The sequence below is a fragment of the Budorcas taxicolor genome, chromosome 8 (assembly GCF_023091745.1).
Source record: "Budorcas taxicolor isolate Tak-1 chromosome 8, Takin1.1, whole genome shotgun sequence".
Taxonomy (NCBI): Eukaryota; Metazoa; Chordata; class Mammalia; order Artiodactyla; family Bovidae; genus Budorcas; species Budorcas taxicolor.
The window spans coordinates 8,491,272-8,509,475 of NC_068917.1; the positions used below are offsets into that span (position 1 = coordinate 8,491,272).

Below are 18,204 nucleotides of genomic sequence, written 5' to 3' on the forward strand. Positions count from 1 at the left end.
AGACACAGTGGGTGAGATGGATAGAGAGACCAGGATTGAAACATATACACTATCATATGCAAAACAGATAGCCAGTGGGGATTTGCTGTATGACACTGGCAGGTCAACCCAATCAACTCTGTGATATCAACTCTGTGATAACCTAGAGGGGTGGGATGGGGCGGGAGGTCCAACAAGGAGGGACATGTGTGTGCCTGTGGCTGATTCATGTTGATATACGACAGAAACTGACACAATGTCATAACTATCCTCCAATTAAAACTAAATGTAAAAAAACTGTTACAGTATCTAACTCTCTTTTAAATTGTTTTCTTGCAATGAAAGCAGTTAAAAAATCTAGTATATATGAAGCCTGCATTTATGTGTTGATAATTAGTTATTTTATAGTAAGTAGCCTGTTATATAAAACCATGATTAATGGTTCAAGTGGGTAGTCATGGTAAAATACAACCAATTAATTTTTCTTACTAAATTTAAGTACAGCATCTTAACAGATATCCTGAGTTTTCCATGTCTTGAGTTCACATTGCTAACCAATTATTTTCTGTACCTAAGAAAAGATCAAGGATGGGGAGAAATTAGAACACAACTCGGATTTTTTAAGTAAGCTCTACTGAAAGTTTCAGAATCTAGATGTAAAGTACGATATACTTATGTTCTTTAATTCATTCACCAGTTTTAGAAATTTCATGTTTATACTTTAGATTTTTAATTGGCACTTAAATTCCAATGTTATTTCCTCAAATTATTCCACAAGATTGTCAAAACAAATACCTATATAAATAAGACATCCAACCATTAAACCCCAACGTAATGCAATAGCTGCAATAAAATTCTACTACAACTTTTTAAAATGTCAACATGTCTATGGAAATTGGATTTAGTGAACTAATATTTTGGTTGTATACTTTTATGAATCTGAGCTTTTAAAAATGTGGGGTTACCTCCTAGATGAATGGAAATAAAAAGAAAAATAAATAAATAGGATCTAATAAAATATAAAAGCTTTTGCACAGCAAAGGAAACTATAAACAAGATGAAAAGACAACCCTTAGAATGGGAAAAAAATAATTGCAAACAAAGTAACTGACGAAGGTTAATCTCCAAAATATATAAGCAACTCATACAGCTCAATATCAGAAAAACTAACAACCCAATCAAAAAGTGAACAGAGAGCCTAAACAGACATTTCTCCAAAGACATACAGATGGTCAATAAACACATGAAAATATGCTCAACATCACTCATTATTAGAGAAATGCAAATCAAAACTGCAATGAGGTATCTATCACCTCACACCCATCAGAACGGCCATCATCAAAAAATCTACAAACAATAAATGCTGGAGAGGGTGTGGAGAAAAGGAACCCACCTGCACTGTTGGTGGGAATGTAAACTGATACAGCCACTATGGAAGATGATATGGAGATTCCTTAGAACACTAGGAATAAAAATACCAAATGACACAACAATCCCACCACTGTGCATATACCCTGAGAAAACCACAATTCTAAAAGATACAGGTACCCCAATGTGCACTGCAGCTGTATTTACAATCTCCAGGACATGGAAGCAACCAAGATGTCCACTGACAGGTAAATGGATAAAGAGTCCGTGGTACATATACACAATGGAATATCACTCAGCCACAAAAAGAATGAATCTGTGTCAGTTGTAGTGAAGTGGATAAACCTAGTGTCTCTTGCACAGAGTGATGTAAGTCAGAAAGAGAAAAACTAACACGTATATATGGAATCTAGAAAAATGGTACTGATGAACCTCGTACAGAATGGACTTGTGGACCCAGTAGGACAAGGTGAGGGTGGGACAAATTGAGAACGAAGCACTGACATGTATACACTATCGGGTAAAATAGTGGGAAGTTGCTAAATAGCACAGCTAGTGCAGCCTGGCGCTCTGCGATGACCTAGAAGGGTGGGATGGGGGCGAGGAGGGAGGCTCAGGAGGAACGTGATATATATTATAGGACTGATTTGCATTGCTGTAGCAGAAACCAACACAAAATTACAAAGCAATTTCCCACCAGTTAAAAAAATAAATTAAAAAAAAAATGAAAATGTGGGTTTATTTTCCTGGCGAACTATTGATAATAAGTAGAAATTACTGATACAGAGACTTTAAGAGATTTTAAGATTTTATGTAATTCTTACTAATAATTTGGGGCTTTTGAATGAAATGTACTATTCTCTTTTATTGCACTTCTAATTTCCCCTCTGTAGGTCTGGATGTGTGGCGGAGAAATGTTTGACGTTCCATGTTCCAGGGTCGGTCATATCTACAGGAAGTACGTCCCTTATAAAGTTCCATCTGGGACCAGCCTGGCGAGAGTGAGTAACTGGGGATCAGAATGAGCCGGGTTTGATAAGGCTTTCCATGGGCAGAATGTGAAACCTCACACATGATCTAATTAAAGGCACCATCTGATCAACAAACAAACCCACCCTATGGCAATTCCATGTGGCAGGCTTTTAATGTAGAGCTTCCTGTGTTTCTCAGAGTTTTACTTTCATTCCTTAAGGAAGTAGTAGTTATGATGCTAAGTCTTATTATTAATTGTATCAAAGCACTTTCACATATATCATATTTATATGTATATATAGTGACTCAGATGGTAAAGAATCTGCCTGCAATGTGGGAGACCTGGGTTCAACCCCTGGGTCAGGAAGATCCCCTACAGAAGGGAACGGCAACCCACTCCAGTAGTCTTACCTGGAGAAATCCATGGATAGAGGAGCCTGGTGGGCTACAGTCCATGGAGTCGCAAAGAGTTGGACCCGACAGAGTAAAAAGCACCAGTATGATTATAATTAATCTTCACTTACATCTTCTGAAGTTAATATTCTTATTTTTATTTCCTAGATGAGGAAACTGAAGCTTAGCTAAGTGGCTCATTTCTAAGTAGGGGTTTAATCCCAGGTCTAAACCCTGCCATGTGGGCTGGGGGTAAAGATAAGTAAGTCAGAGGCAGAAAAGGGTAAACGGGAGATGAGAAAGGTATTCCCCAACTCTGCCTTCTTCTCATTTAGAGCTGTAGCATGCATGTACACAAGGTTGGCTCTGCCTAAGGTTTTGCCTCATCTGCAAAATCCCAAAATTGGCCAAGTCCAGGATTTTTTTTAGATATTGTTTTGAGTAAAAGCTTTTCCTTGGACCAAACACAAGGATGATTTTCTCCTCTGCTGTTTAGAATGTTTTGGAGAATGTGGTCACAATATCTACTGTAAACAATACTGACATTTCCTGTTTCCCATGTCCTTTCTCTTCACCCCTTTGTCACTTGCAGGCTCCACAACGTATGCCCGCTACCGCTCGGACCCCAGGTCTAGAAAAGGGGTGTTTTACCACCACCCTCTACACTATGTTCCCCTAAGAATCTAATCCCAGATGAGTCACGTTGGCTTCTTTAATAATAAGGCTGCAATATATAATCAAGTCTTTTATATAAACTTCAGTAAGCTCATATAATAAGCTTATTTTTAAAAAGAAAAAGTTCATTAGCATTCACAGAGCCAGAACTTTTCTTGGAGTTCTTTGCTACTATTCTCCCAGCACCTAGAACAAGGGTCAGTGTCACTCACAAAGATGTGTTGAAAGAATGAATCAATGAGAAAAAAACTAAGACAATAAAATGCCACAGCTCTCGGGTCTTATTAAGATATAAACATTTTAATGAAGTTTAATAAAATTCTCATGTATAGTGAGTCTCCTTTGGGGAGAGAGGATCCTGCCTTATTCCCTTTCTGAGATTATTTGTCTCAACGGTGTCTATTTTCTCAGGCATATCCATAACCTCTCTTATGGCAGTTTGAATTGATAGTGATAAAGTTACACTACATACACCTTGAAGGGAGGGAGACAGGTTATTCTTCCCTCCCAAAAGATTAATCAGGCATGAATAACAGAATCTATTAAATCATTAGAGAAACATATTATTTGAAGAAGAGAAGCCAATCACAAAATCACAAAGCAATTAAACAGCTGCATTTGGGGTAAGGAAAGAGAATCTAATTTAGTCATAAGACTTAATACATTTGAACCTGAAAACTCATTCGGGAAAACAATGAGAATGTCCCCAAATGGAAGTGACTGAACAGTGTTAAGCACATACCGATAAGCCAGCCGTGTGGGTGTCAGTTTAAAATATCCCAAAGATAATGATGTTCTGTCGTTCACCCATTTCACCCACTCATATGCTTCCCACTTGTGCTTGGTTTTCAGCCAAAAGTAGAAGTCTAGAAGCTGGGGGTGGGCAGGTGGACAGTTTTGGGGGTAGGGGGAGTTGCGCTGATACAGAAAAGTTTATCTTCCAAAAATAACACTGTCTATATATTTTCAAGAAAGAATTTAAGTCCTTTTTCAAGGACTGTCAAGTGTAAGGAAACTAGGACTGGCACATAAAATTTCCCAGCCAAGAGTATTTATTCAAATGTTTAAAAGTCCATAATTCTGAATTTTAATCTTTTCCACTTAAATTTTACTTGAGGGCTCATTTTTTAATTTTTTTTCTAAACTGCTAGAGCAATCAGAAAGTCATAATTATTGAAGTTCAGCTGTCACTCAGAAATATGTTATGACGTTTTAAAAATAAAAAACATTAAAATGAAAAACAATTCTGATATTTTGTGGGAGAATCTCAGCTACTGGCTACACCCTGCAGAATCACTAAATCATGAAAAATGAGGAGAGCTTGAAGAGGCTCAGATGTAGGGTCACGTCCATGAAACAGGGAGTCCATCCTGAGAGCTTTGCAGGAAACAGAGAGAAAGATGGAGAAAGCTCCACAGGCTTGTTTTCTTATGGCAGAGCTCGTTTGTGCTTCGTGCTAAGTCACTTCAGTCGTGTCTGACTCTTTGCAGCTCTCCAGGCTGCTCTGTCCATGGGATTCTCCGGGCAAGAATACTGAGTGGGTAGCCATGTCCCCCTCCCAGGGGATATTTCCGACTCAGGGATTGAACCCATGTCTCTTCCACCCCAAGCACTGGTGGGCGGGTTCTTTACCACTAGTGCCACCTGAGAAGCCCCTCATTCTTCAAAAATGCGCATCCTTCATTTATGTTCCAATCGTATAGAGGACTCCAGCTGACTTCCAACCACACACACACACACACCCACAACACACACATCAGTAGCCTGCAGTCCTCCAAACAGCAGACCAGCATATGTTACAGAAATAAATTCAAATGATTAGCTATTCAGTGCCTTCTATTTACCTAGCATCACGGTTTGGCTGGAAGGGACAAGATATCCACACAGGAAATCATTAGAGGACAAGCCATCACCGCCAGTAGTTTGAGGGTGTTGCAAAGACGTGTGTGGTAAGGGAAGGAGGAGGGGGAGAGGGTGCCCTAGTTACCAAACTAAAACAGGACCTAAAACTTCACTAAATGAACATGGGTCACAGAACCATGGTTCCCAGACTTAGGACCAGGGGACCCGTTCCTGGACCAGTTTTCACCCAGTCTCAGTGAACGGAGGAAAATAAGAATCACAAGGCTAAATCTATTCCATTTAATAACATCTCATGCAGTAATTTTAGGCTTTTTTTTTTCCTCTTATGACAGAATATGAGATGAGTAGATTTTCATTAATGCCCTTATTTGGCAAAATTAAAAATTAGAACCTGCCTATGTCAGTTCCCACACAAAGCAAAAAGCTGGGACATCATGCCCTACAATGCCGCTTCATCTGGTAACCAGAGTATTCACATGTCATGAATAAAGCCAGATCTCTCCCGCCCTGGCTCAGGGTCGAGGGTCAGTACGCCAGGCACAGTTGTAGCACCATCTCACCAGGAACAAACAGCCAGTCCCTGCGGGAAGGGCTGCCCACCCCTAGCGCTGCAGGGGGATCAGAGCGTCCCCAGGGCTGAGGTGACAGGCATCCCCTCCTTGGGATGGCACCGACTGTCCTACACATGGAGGCGAGAGCAGCTGGATGGCACAGCCAAGTGACTGAGTGGCAGAGGGTGGTCACCCTCCGAGAAGACCCTCCCCCGTGACAGGCTGTGACATGAGCCACATGCCCTCCAGAACCCATTACAGGCGCCTCAGTGTGCCAGTGTGTTTGGGGCCATCATGCCCTTGGACTTGGGGCAGGCCACATGACAGGAGCAGAACCACCATTCCAGGGCTAAACACGCCAGCTGATGCAAGCACAACATGGTCCCCGCAGAGCACATGGCCAGGGCACATCCCCAGGGGGCCTCTTGCAGAGCAGGCAGCCTTGCATCTGTGGGTGGGGGTCCCAGAGGTTCACGTGGCCACGTGGGAGACAAAGTAGACGCCAACCCTGAGAACTGGAATACTTCTTGCCATATCTATAAACAAGGATGTCACGCTCTTCAGTGATCCCAGCCCTCCAGGGAACTCAGGAAGGAGAAAAATACCTGCCATCAACAGCTGTCAGGCTGCTGCCACTCCCTACAGGGAGTACCGAGGGGCTCAGGATGTGCAAATCACAGGATGCTGGTCCCAGATGTGAGGTGCATATGAAAGGACAGATTTCAGTGAGCCCAGACTCTTGCATCATCCCATATACAGCAAAGTGCTAAATTCCTTAAGACATCTGGGTTTCTTTAATTAACAATAATCTCTTGATAGTCAGACTACCTGCCCTTTGTTGCAAAACTCCCATATATTCTGAGTCTCCTCCTCGCCACCTCCTTGGAGCAGTTCTCTCAGGGTTACTTGAGATGCTGCCTTTTGGGCTTAAGTCCTAAAAATTTCCACAGAATAAAACATAACTCCCAACTTTTAGGTTGTGACTATTTTTTAAGTCAGCAGCTCTTACTCTAAGTGTCTAAGGGATGCCCAAATTGGGGTTCTGTATCTGTTTGTGTTTCACCATCAACATAAGATGGATAATTTTTCCTTTTTAAATTTCATCTTGCATTTTATGGCAACCATTGTCCAAATTTCAGGATAAGAGCTACGAAGCCAAAGTCAAATCCTCATAATAATTTATTGTGCGGGATGACCTATGACGCTTGAAAACGTAACTCACATTAAACGGGACAGAGATTAAACGTCCAGTGAGCAGAGCGGGGACTGTCTGTCCCGGGCTCACAGCAAACAGGGACGGCTGGGAGTCGTGGGTAGGCTTGGCAGGCGCAGAGGGCCAGGTACGCGGAGAGTTACAAACAACTGAGCCTGAGCTGCTGCAGGGAAACTAGGTGCAGTGTCCCCTAGAATGCAGACCAAGGTGTGTGCCTTTTCCCTGCAGACTGCAGGGAGGCATTTTCGATTCTTGAAAAGGAAGTGCCTGGATAAAGAGAGAAGGGGTGAAATGGAGAGATCAACCAGCGGGTCAGTATTAGAGGAGAGAGACTAAAGAAGGTAGCGTTTTGAATGCAAGAAGCATCTCTACAGAAAACTTCCTAAGAGATTTTCATGGCCTTACCGCACTGTGCGAAACCAGACACAGGGACGAGACGAAGGAATGATGATACCCACACAGACACAGGGGCCAAAGAAAGGGATGGGTCTGAGGCTGGATTTAGACAAACTGGCTTATAAGCAACCACTGCGCAGGAAGAACCAGACCTGGGAGACGTGCACAGATTTCCCAACCACAATTCTCAGAGCCCACCAAAATACAAATATAAATATAAATATAAATATAAATATATATATATATATATTTGCCAGATTTTCTTCACCAATAAATTTTCATTAAAAAAAAGAAAGAAAGAAATTTTCATTAAAAAAAAAAACTTGTCAAGCCAGGCACTGTGCTAGGTATAAACGATGAACTAGATGAGCACAAACCTTCACTTTTCATAACTAGCAGCCCCAACAGGGACAGGAAATCCACGCAGTCCCACACCCTGTATGTGACAATCCCAACATCAGAAGGGTTAAGTAAAACCATCAGACTCACAATGGAATGAAATTGGTGTCTTACATCATTTACTTATGGATAAACATTTGTATAGCGTTTACAACAGTATGGCTGGCATTATGATTTAACAGAGAAAGCAGGTCTCCTAAGTAATATTTAGCATAATTTCATCTATTACTATATAGTGATATATCTTCTATAATAACAAATTATCCATTTAATGATCCTATAGACTACACTGTGATCCACAAGGATATTACAGATGTTTTGACTTCATATATTTACTTAGGGTTTCTTAGCAGGATTCAGTGAGGTGTGATTATTTCCTGTGGTTATTACGCTTTGTTTGTGTGGTGGACAGAGCTGTCTTGCCTTTGTCAGCTGTGAGTGACTTTCTGATGTGTTTCCTGGGGTGACTTTCTCCTGGTGCCACATCCCTGGGGACATCCAGCCCCACTGATCCCATAGATCATCTCAGACCCTTGAATTGATGGAGGTGGCTTCCCTGGTGGCTCAGTGGTAAAGAATCCACCTGTCAACGCAGGAGACACAAGTTCAATCCCTAGGTTGGAAAGATCCCCTGGAGAAGGTAGCAGCAACCCACTCCAGTATTCTTGCCTGGGAAATCCCACGGACAGAGGAGCCTGGCGGGTATAGTCCATGGGGTCTCAAAGAGTAGGACACAACTTAGCAATTGACCAACAACAAAAAGAGGGAAGGGAAGGAGAGGAGGGGGCTTCAGTGTCAAAGCAAGGTCATCCCAGGTCCATCAGCGAGCACTTTACCGGGCACCGTGGTGTCGGCTGCCTTGCCGGAGTAGCTGAAACAGCAAGCAATATCTGACAGATGCAGACGTGTTCCTTTGTTGACCTCAGAAGAATGTATCAGTTGAGAAAAAGCATGAACAAGACCAAAAGGACTAGTTTGATATCAGAAAATAAACTTGTCAAGAAAGCATCCCACATGGTAACGAATGGGAAATCGACCCCCCACTCCCCAGAAAGTGACCCTTCTCCCAGATGACTGTCCATCTGTGGACTCTCCTGAAGATGCCCTGCAGGGATGAGCAGTGACGCTACAGCCTTGGCCACCAACAGCAGCCAGCCTCGGAATCCAGATGCACCATCCGGAGCTATCCTCAAGTTCAGGGGCACAGTGACCTATCGTGGGCCTCCCCCTCCCCAAGGACAGAAGACGATGATGAATTCTTCCCAAAGGACTAGGACTTCTACCCAGAAGCACTTCCTCTCAAATCAGTAACTACTTCTAATTCTTCCTTACAGTATAACCAAAAGAGCAAGAAGGCTAATCGGCAATCTTGGCAAAAATTAAAGACGGTTTACCTACTGTTATTATGTATGTCTCTGCCTTCCTGGACATATTTCAAAATATAATATTTCCTATTTAGACGGAACTTTTAAATTTTATTTATTTTTTCTAATTGTATTCACTGGCTGTCCTGGGTTTTCATTGCTTCTCAGGCTTTTCTCTAGCTCCGGCGAGCCAGAGCTACTCTTTAGTTGCAGTGCACAGGCTTCTCATTGTGGCGGCTTCTCCTATTGCAGAGCATGGACTCTAGGGCGTGCAGGCTTCGTAGCTGCGGCCCCCAGGCTCTAGAGCACAGGCACAGGAGTTGTGGGCTTAGTAGCTCCGAGCCATGTGGAATCTTCCCAGACCAGGGATTGGAAACTGTGTCTCCTGCATTGGGAGGTGAATTCTTTACCACTGAGCCACCAGGGAAGCCCTCAACATTTATTTTACGTTGAGGTAAAACTGATATAACATTACGTAAGTTTCATGTGTATGGCATTATATTTCTACTTTCGTATTCACTGCAGTCTCAGCACCAAAACTTCGGTTTTCACCGATCACCATACAGTTGGTCCCCTTTAGTCGTCTTGGCCATCCCCCTCTGTGACCCTGCTCTGTTCTCTGAATCTACATGTTTGCTTTGGTTTAGTTCAGTGTGTTCATTTATTCTGGGTCTTTTGTGTGTTTGCTTTTATATTCCACACCTGAGTGGAATCTAGCAGTATTTGTCTTTCTCCATCTGACTTATTTCACTTAGTATAATACCCTTAAGGTCCACCCAGGTTACAAATGGCAAGACTCCATCTTTTTTTATGGCTGGGTAATATTCTATTGTGTATATATAGTGCGTGTTTTATTTCTTCATTTGTTGATGGGCACTTAGGTTGTTCCATATCTTAGCTATTGTAAATAATGCTTTGTTGAACATGAGGGTGCATATATTTTTTCAAATTAGCATTTTCATATTTTCCAGCTAAATACTCAGAAGTGGGACAGGTGGATCCTAGAGTAGTTCAATTTTTAATTTTTTGAAGAATCTCTACATTGAATTTTTATTCCAATCATCTTTCATAAATAATATTTCATGTTTCCTGATAGCCTTCCTAAAAATCAATCATAACTTTATTATATGACAATAATGATTCAATAAATCATTAAGATTTGATGAGTCTGTAGCATGATATGAAGATAAATGTCATCTCCAGCCACAAATAAGGCTCAGACCGCAGAAATTCTTCAATAAATATTTATCATGTGCCTACCAAGTGCCAGGCAGAATGCATACAGCTTGCCCCATATCCTAAACCAAGAGCATTGGACCTTTTAATTAAATCAAGCCTCTGCTTTGTAATAGAATGTCACCTCACCCAAGGACACTTCCTACCAGAAATAAGCTTCTGCCAGCACAGCATTGTACTAGCCTTTCAGTGATGCTTCTTTTTTGAGCACTTATTTTGCATATGAGGATTATGAGAAAAAGTACAACTATTCCATCTGCCAAGGACCAAAGAAGAAGAGATGGGAAAATGTGAAACACAAGTGTATTCCCTATAACTTGACCCTCACTCACTCCCTAATTCCAACTCTAGTAGTCTCAGAATTTTTTTTATGTATCCATGTTTTTATCTATTCTTTCAACAAAAAACAAAAAAAGAAAAAGAAAAATGGCAGAATCACACTTTGCCTTGAAAATATTTAACCACTATTGAGGTAAACCATAGAATTTTCTTACCAAACACAGACACCAGGAAAGAAAGAGGGGGACTTCCCTAGTGGTCCAGTAGCTAAGGCTCCCAATGCAGGGGGGTGGGTTCAATCCCTGGTCAGGGAACTAGATTCTGAATACCACAACTAAGTTTGAATGCTGCAACTAAGACCTGGTGCAGCCAAATAAATATTTTTTTAAAGAGAGAGAGATAGCAAATTGTTGATGGGTACAGTCTCTTGCCATTTGGAAGTTTCATGAACAAAATATGCAAGGTGAAGACAATATTACTTAAAAACTCAGCCATTTCCCACCAAACTGCTCAAAACTAACTTTTTCTGGTCTTCTTGTTTATTTTCTCTACATATTTTCCCCCAAAATTCCCACAAATGCAATCTTCTTCCCAACATTATTTTGCTCCATTTAATCATTCCAGATATTTCTCAGTTCTTTCTCCCCAAATTCTCACTCAGCTGACTTGTGAATCAGTTATCTGCTATTTTCACGGATGTGAAACACAGGCTGTAGTTAAGACAAGCAATCTCCAAGCTTTAGAGACAATATTCAGAATTTCTTGGTCTATCTAGTGAGTGAGACCCAACATTTCACATCAGTCTTTTGTTCACCCTATTGGAAGATTTTTTAGAGACAGGTGGTTCAGTGGTTAAGAATTAGCCTGTCAATGCAGAAGACACAGGAGACCTGGGTTCAATCCCTGGGTCAGGAAGATCCCCTGGAGGAGGGCATGACAACCCACTCCAGTATTCTTGCCTGAGAAATCCCATGACAGAGGAGCCTGGCAGACTGAAATCTATGGGTTGCAAAGAGTCTGACATGGCTCAGTGACTGAGCGTGCATGACCCTGAATATTTACATGATAATTGGCCATCAGGATTAATCATTTTTTACCTTGTCATTTTTAATAAAATTAAGTTGGGGATTATTTTTACTTTCTAATGCAAACTTACCCACTCTGCTTTTGGTTTCTCTTTCTTCTACCTAGAGCACCTTGGCACCCTTTTGTTAGTCAGCATTCATTTACGTTTCTTTTTTCAAAGCACTTGAGAAACAAACATGGCGAGCCCTGTCTGTGGGCTGGGGAATTTATAATTGCATTTTCATCATTATCCCCATTAGAACTGAACATTTTCCTGCATTCACAACTCCACTGGAGCTTCAGAAAGGAGAAAGCTTGCCTAGACAAATAGGTCCCTGCTGCTAGAAAATTAAGCTGCTGAAACTTAAGCACATTAAAATATTTCAGCATACCACAATCTGCATAACCCCCCCCCCCCCCAAAAAAAATGTGACTCTCGCAAGAGTCAGCAGCACTGGTGCTCTCGGATTCTGCCTTTGGGGACCTCAGTTGGACAATAAAGCCACAAGAGCACCTGGCTGGGAGGGATTCACTGGGAGAAATTAACTTCTTACTCTGAGATGTGTAAATGCAAAGTGACACTCCGCTGGAGGTCTCTGCTGTGTCCTTTCCATTCTAATCTCCCTTGTTTCCAATAGCTTATTAGTTCATGGCAAGAATCTCATCTCTGACTGAAATTTCAGCCCAAGCATATCTCCTTTTTTTCAAAGGTTCTTTTTTAAATGTGGACCGTTTTTTTAAATCCAATGAATTAATTTGTCACAACACTGCCTCCAGCCCACGACTGTGGTTTTTTGGCCACAAGGCACGTGGGACCTCAGTCCCCTAACCAGGGATCAAACCTGCACCCGCTGCATTGGAGGGCCGCTTCCCAACCACCAGACCACCAGGCAAGTCTCACGTTTACTTTGTGAAGTCATTTGAGGTGGAGAAAACAATTCCACTTGCTAGTCTGTAAACTGAGAAATGGTCACAAACCAATGGGTGGCTTTGTGGTGTCTGAATGCCCTTGGTGTTCTAATTTTGAAAACAGTTTATAAAAATAAGATTTCACAGGTTGCCTAAACTTTGAAACAGATATCATTTTCAACCGAAGAACACTGTGTGAGCTATTAAAAGTAAAAGGATTTTTTTTTTTTTGGCCTTTTTTGAAAGTAGTATGGAAAATAAAACAAGGTCTTCTAATATCAGATGGAACAATGGTTTAGCACCATTTAGTTCAACCACAATTCGTTGGAATGCTTGCTGTGGCAGAACAAGACACTTGATACTCTCCTTGACTGATGGTTAGAAAATGCTGGTTGTGATTTATATATGTGTGTGTGTGCATTAATAGTCATCATCCACAAATGAGATCACACTGCCCTCTGTACTCCCTTTGTGACAGAGACCCCATTTGCTTGATTGCCGATGAATGCCCTTCCAACCATTTTGAGGTGTCTCTAGTAATCCCCAAAGGCTTCCTCTGCATGCTCACATACGTGGATAGAAGTGGTCCACTCTGCACCCCTCCATATTTGCCTCTTGCCTTGTACCCCCACCTGCCTCTGTCCCCTGCCTGTGAAGTCAGTGGGGAAGCCACCCCACCACCATCATTCACAGTAAGAGCATCAGCTTCCAGCTAGTGGTGCTGTATCTAGAGAAACCAGTGCTTCAGTGCTCAAGGTGCCAGAACTCGTGTGGGTGCTGGAGAGACCTGGACAGCATGGCCATCATCTGGCTGTGGGCCATACACACTGTGGTTCCTCACTGGGACACAGAAACATCTGTTTCTTTTGGACTCCCTTCAACAATTTTCATACCAAGTCATGAAAAGTAACTCCATCGAACATGGGTGTACCTATGACTGATTCTTGTTGATGTATGATAGAAAACCACAAAATTCTGTAGAGCAATTATCTTTCCATTGAAAATAAAAAAATAATAACTCCATCGTATTCTGACCCTCAATCTTAGCCTAATATGGTCTTAAGGAATGAAAAAAAAATAAAGCAAAACAGAAAGCATACTTTTTTGTCCTATCACCTATTTTTTGCTTCCAAGTGTCCTCAGTCAATCATGTTTGACTCTCCTGTGACTCCAGGGACTGTAGCCCACCAGGCTGCTCTGTCCATGGGATTCTCCAGTCAAGAATACTGGAGTGGGCTGCCACTTCCCACTCTAGGGGATCTTCCCGACCCAGGGATTGAACCCGCATCTCTTGCACCTCCTGCATTGGCAGGGGGATTCTTTACCCCTGTGCACCTGAGAAGATTCCGCAGCTAGGTCATAACAGGTGCTTATTTTAGTTTCCACCTTGCTCTCTTGGATGGGTGGTTTGGGGGAAATCTGGCTGCCATGTCAGGACAAGGAAACTCAAGCAGCCCTGCAGAGGTCCCCAGAGAGGAAACCGAGTCCTCCCACCAATGCATGCTGTGCATGCTAAGTCAGCTTCAGTCAGGTTTGACTCTTTGTGAACCCATGGACTGTGACCCACCAGGCTACTCTGTCCATGGAATTTTCGAGGCAAGAATATACTCGAGTGGGTTGCCATTTCCTTCTCCAGGGGATTTTCTGGACCCAGGGATCAACCCACATCCCTTATGTCTCCTGCACTGGCAGACAAGTTCTTTACCACTAGCACCACGTGGGAAATGACAACAAAGGATTTATAAAATGACATAAACTCATTTGATAAAGTAGTGGCAGGTTTTGAGAAGACTGACTCCAATTTTAAAGTTCTGAGGTGAAGTTTTACCAATGCTATCTGACAGCACTGCATGCCACAGAGAAATCATTTGTGAAAGGAAAGTCAATCAACCTGGCAAATCACTGTGGTCTCAGCCTAAGAAATTCCCATAGCCACTCTTAACCCTCAGCAACCACCATCCTGACCAGTCAGCAGCCACCAGCAGCAAGGCAAGAAGTCTATGACTCTCTGAAGTCTCAGAAAATGGCTAGTAATTTTTAGCAATAAAATATTTTTACTTAAGGTATGTATTGTACAGTTAATAAACTATAGTATAATTTAAATAATATACTATAGTATAAAAATTACTTTTATATGCACTGGGAAACCAAAAATTCATGTGAATTATTTCATTGTGATCATTGCTTTACTGTGGTGGTCTGGAGCAAAAACCTGCAATATTTCAGAAGTATGCCTGTTCAATTCTTCCAATCAAGAGATGGAATATTTGTCCATTTATTTGTGTCATCTTCGTTTCCTTTTGTTAATATCTTACAGTTTTCAAAATACAGGTCTTTCATCTTCTTGGTTTAATTTATTCCTGGGTGGTGTATTCTTTTGTTGCAATCGTAAATGAGATTCTATTTAAATTTCTCTTTCTGATAGGTCATTATTAGTGTATAGAAATGCAACAGATTTTTGTATATTGATTCTGTATCCTGCAACTTTACTGAATTTTTTTATTAGTTCAAACAGTTTTTTATTGAGTCTTTAGGGTTTATATTGGTGGAAAAGTAATAGTAATTGTGGTTGGTGCAAAAGTAATTGAGGTTCAAAAGTAATTGTGGTTGACTTTTGCACTAACCTCAATTACTTTGGCACTGATCTAATGTTATAAATGGATGTTAAATTTATCAAATGCTTTTTCTGCATCTATTGAGATTTTTATTCTTTATTTTGCTATGTGGTGTATCAAACTGACTGATCTGCAAATGCTGAATCATACCTGCACTCCTAGAAAGGATCCCATTTGATCACTGTATATGATCCTTTTAATGTATTGCTGAATTTGGTTTGCTGATATTCTGTTGAGGAATTTTGCATCTATGTTCATCAGGCATATTGGCCTGTAATTTTCTTTTCCTGTGGCTTCCTTGTCTGGTTTTGGTATCAGGGTAACGCTGGCCTTGTAAAATGAGTTTGGAGGAGTTCCCTTCTCTATTTTGGGGTAAATTTCAGAATAATCAGTACAATTATTTTTTGAATATTTGGTGGAATTCACCAGTGAAGCCACTGGCCCTGGCTATAGGAATGTCTTGCTTGTTAGAATGTTTTTGATTATTGATTCAATCTCCTTATTAGTAATCAGCCTTCATATTTTCTATTTCATCTTGATTCAGTCTTTGTAGATTCTACACTTCTAGAAACTTATATATTTATTCTAGATTATCCAACTTGCTGGTATACAATTATTCATAAATGGGACAGGGAAGCCTGGTGTGCTGCAGTCCATGGGGTCAGAAAGAGTCAGACATGATTTAGCGACTGAACAACAACACTAATTATTCATGCAGTCTCTTCTGATCTTTTGCATTTCTATGTTGTCCGTTAGTACATAAATGGGTAAACAAATTTTGGTCTAGCCATACATGCTCTATGAAATATAATAAAAAGCAGTACATGCAATTATGTGGGTAAACCTCAAAATAATTACACATAGTGGAAGAGGCCAGACAAAAAGAGCACATATTTTATCATTATATTTAAAAGTCTAGAAAATGCAAATTAAATTATGGTGACAAAAAGTAGATCAGTGAACAACACCATACACTGTGGACTTTGCATGAGCACCAGGTGTCACTGTGACACACAAGCTACTCTGGGGGAGTGTGGATAGTGGGGGAGGCTGTGCATGGGAGGGGGCCAGGGATAAGTGGGAAATCTTTGTCCCCCCCCCAACTTTGCCATGAACCTAAAACTGTTTTACAGATATGAAGGCTTAATTTAAAATTTTAAAATAGATCGGGGGTTGCCTGGGGATGGAAGAAGCACCTAAGGAGATGGGGAGAGAGATTTTAAAGACATATGGAAATGACTGAAGGTGATGGGTATGTTCATTATCTTGCTTGCAATGATGATTTCAGGAACATACATATCAAAGTGTACCAAACCGTACACCTTAAATATGAGTAGTTGGGATGTCCCTGGAGGTCCAGTGGTTAAGACCCCACACTTCCACTGCAGAGGGCATGGGTTCAATCCCTGGTCAGGGAACTAGCATCCCTGTCTGGTGTGGCCAAAATAAATGACCAAATTTTTTAAATAATAATAAAGTTAGGGCTTCTCCCACAACTGCTGAGCCTGTGCTCTAGAGCCCGTGAGCCACAACAAGAGAAACCAGCTCAATGAGAAGCCCATGCACTGCAACCAGAGAGGAGCCGCCGCTCAACACGACTGGAGAAAAGTCTGCACGGCAACAGAGACCCAGCACAGCCGATAAACAAGTAAATTATTAAAAAATAATAATAAAATTTAAAATATGAGTAATTTATTGCCTCTCAATTATTCCTCAATAAAACTATTTTCAATTGGGTTTACATGCATTTTTAATAAGGTAGGCAGCTACACAATTTAGAGAGTTGTTTGTTCTATATCTAAAGGCCATATTAAATGCTATCAGGGGTTTCTCTGGTAGCTAAGTGGTGAAGAGTCTGCCTGCCAAAGCAGGGGACATGGGTTCAATCCCTGGTCCAGGAAGATCCCACATGCCCTGGAGCAGCTAAGCCTGTGGGCCACAACTACTGAGGCAATGTTCTAGGGCCCAAGAACCACAACTACTGAGCCCACGTGCCCTAGAGCTATGTTCTGCAGCAGGAGAAGCCACCACAATGAGAGGCCCCCACACCGCAACCAAGAGTAGCCCCCATTCTCTGCCACTGGAATAAAGCCCATGCAGCAACGGAGATCCAACATAGCCAAAAATAAATAAATAAATAAAAATTATTTAAAAAAATAAATGCTATCAGAAACATATAATCCAAAATATTCAGCCAAAAATCACAATAGAGGTATAATTAAATTACGTCAAAACAGTCAAGAGAAGGCAATCACTTGCAAACAGCTCACGCAGGCTTAGTAAAGAAGAGAGAGGAAACTGCCTGTCGGAGAAGTCTCTTTTTGAGGACTGGGTTAACCATCCTCTCCTTATGCTGGAGGCATCCCATCAACTTCAAAGAAGTCTTTAGATCAGAGGAAAATAGCGCTGGGCTAAATAACTGTAGTGAGCTGAGGCTCTCATACAGAGATCCTCTTCTGAGCTGCAGCGTGATAACATTTATCACATCATCAATGATAAGAGGGTTTGGGGGCGGGACGTGGAAGCTACTGAAGTGCTCTTAGGCTTCAAAGGGGAGGGAAAAAATGCCTTTAAATCTAAGCAGAATTTTTAACGTTCTGGGAGAGTGATGCGGTTCCTTGCTGGAGGAGTGACTGTGACAAATAAACTCTGGGTGAGGCTGGCTTTGCTGGGTACCCAGCAGTTTCTGGGAAAAAATAACAAGTGATAGAGAAACCTATTACTAAACCCACCATAACGCAATAGATTAATATGGACACTAGCACAGCCTGTGCATCGGGGGTCCCACCAGTGGGCACACAGGATTGCACCCGCCATAAAGAAACAGAAACACACAGCTGCAGTGAGGTGGCCCAGGTAATTCACACATGTGGGACAGCTTCTCAGCCAGGGAAATAGCCCCCACACAGTATGTTCAGAAACTGAAT

General features: G+C 41.5%; 1 protein-coding gene across 1 annotated transcript in view; it reads left to right on the forward strand.

The window, feature by feature from the left end:
- The window catches only part of GALNTL6 (polypeptide N-acetylgalactosaminyltransferase like 6), a 1,453,898-nt gene that overhangs the window by 1,355,324 nt on the left and 80,370 nt on the right, over positions 1-18,204 (forward strand). The window contains exon 8 of the mRNA XM_052644952.1: positions 2,241-2,348. Coding sequence (XP_052500912.1) covers positions 2,241-2,348 — 108 coding nt within the window. The remainder of the gene's footprint in view (positions 1-2,240; positions 2,349-18,204) is intronic.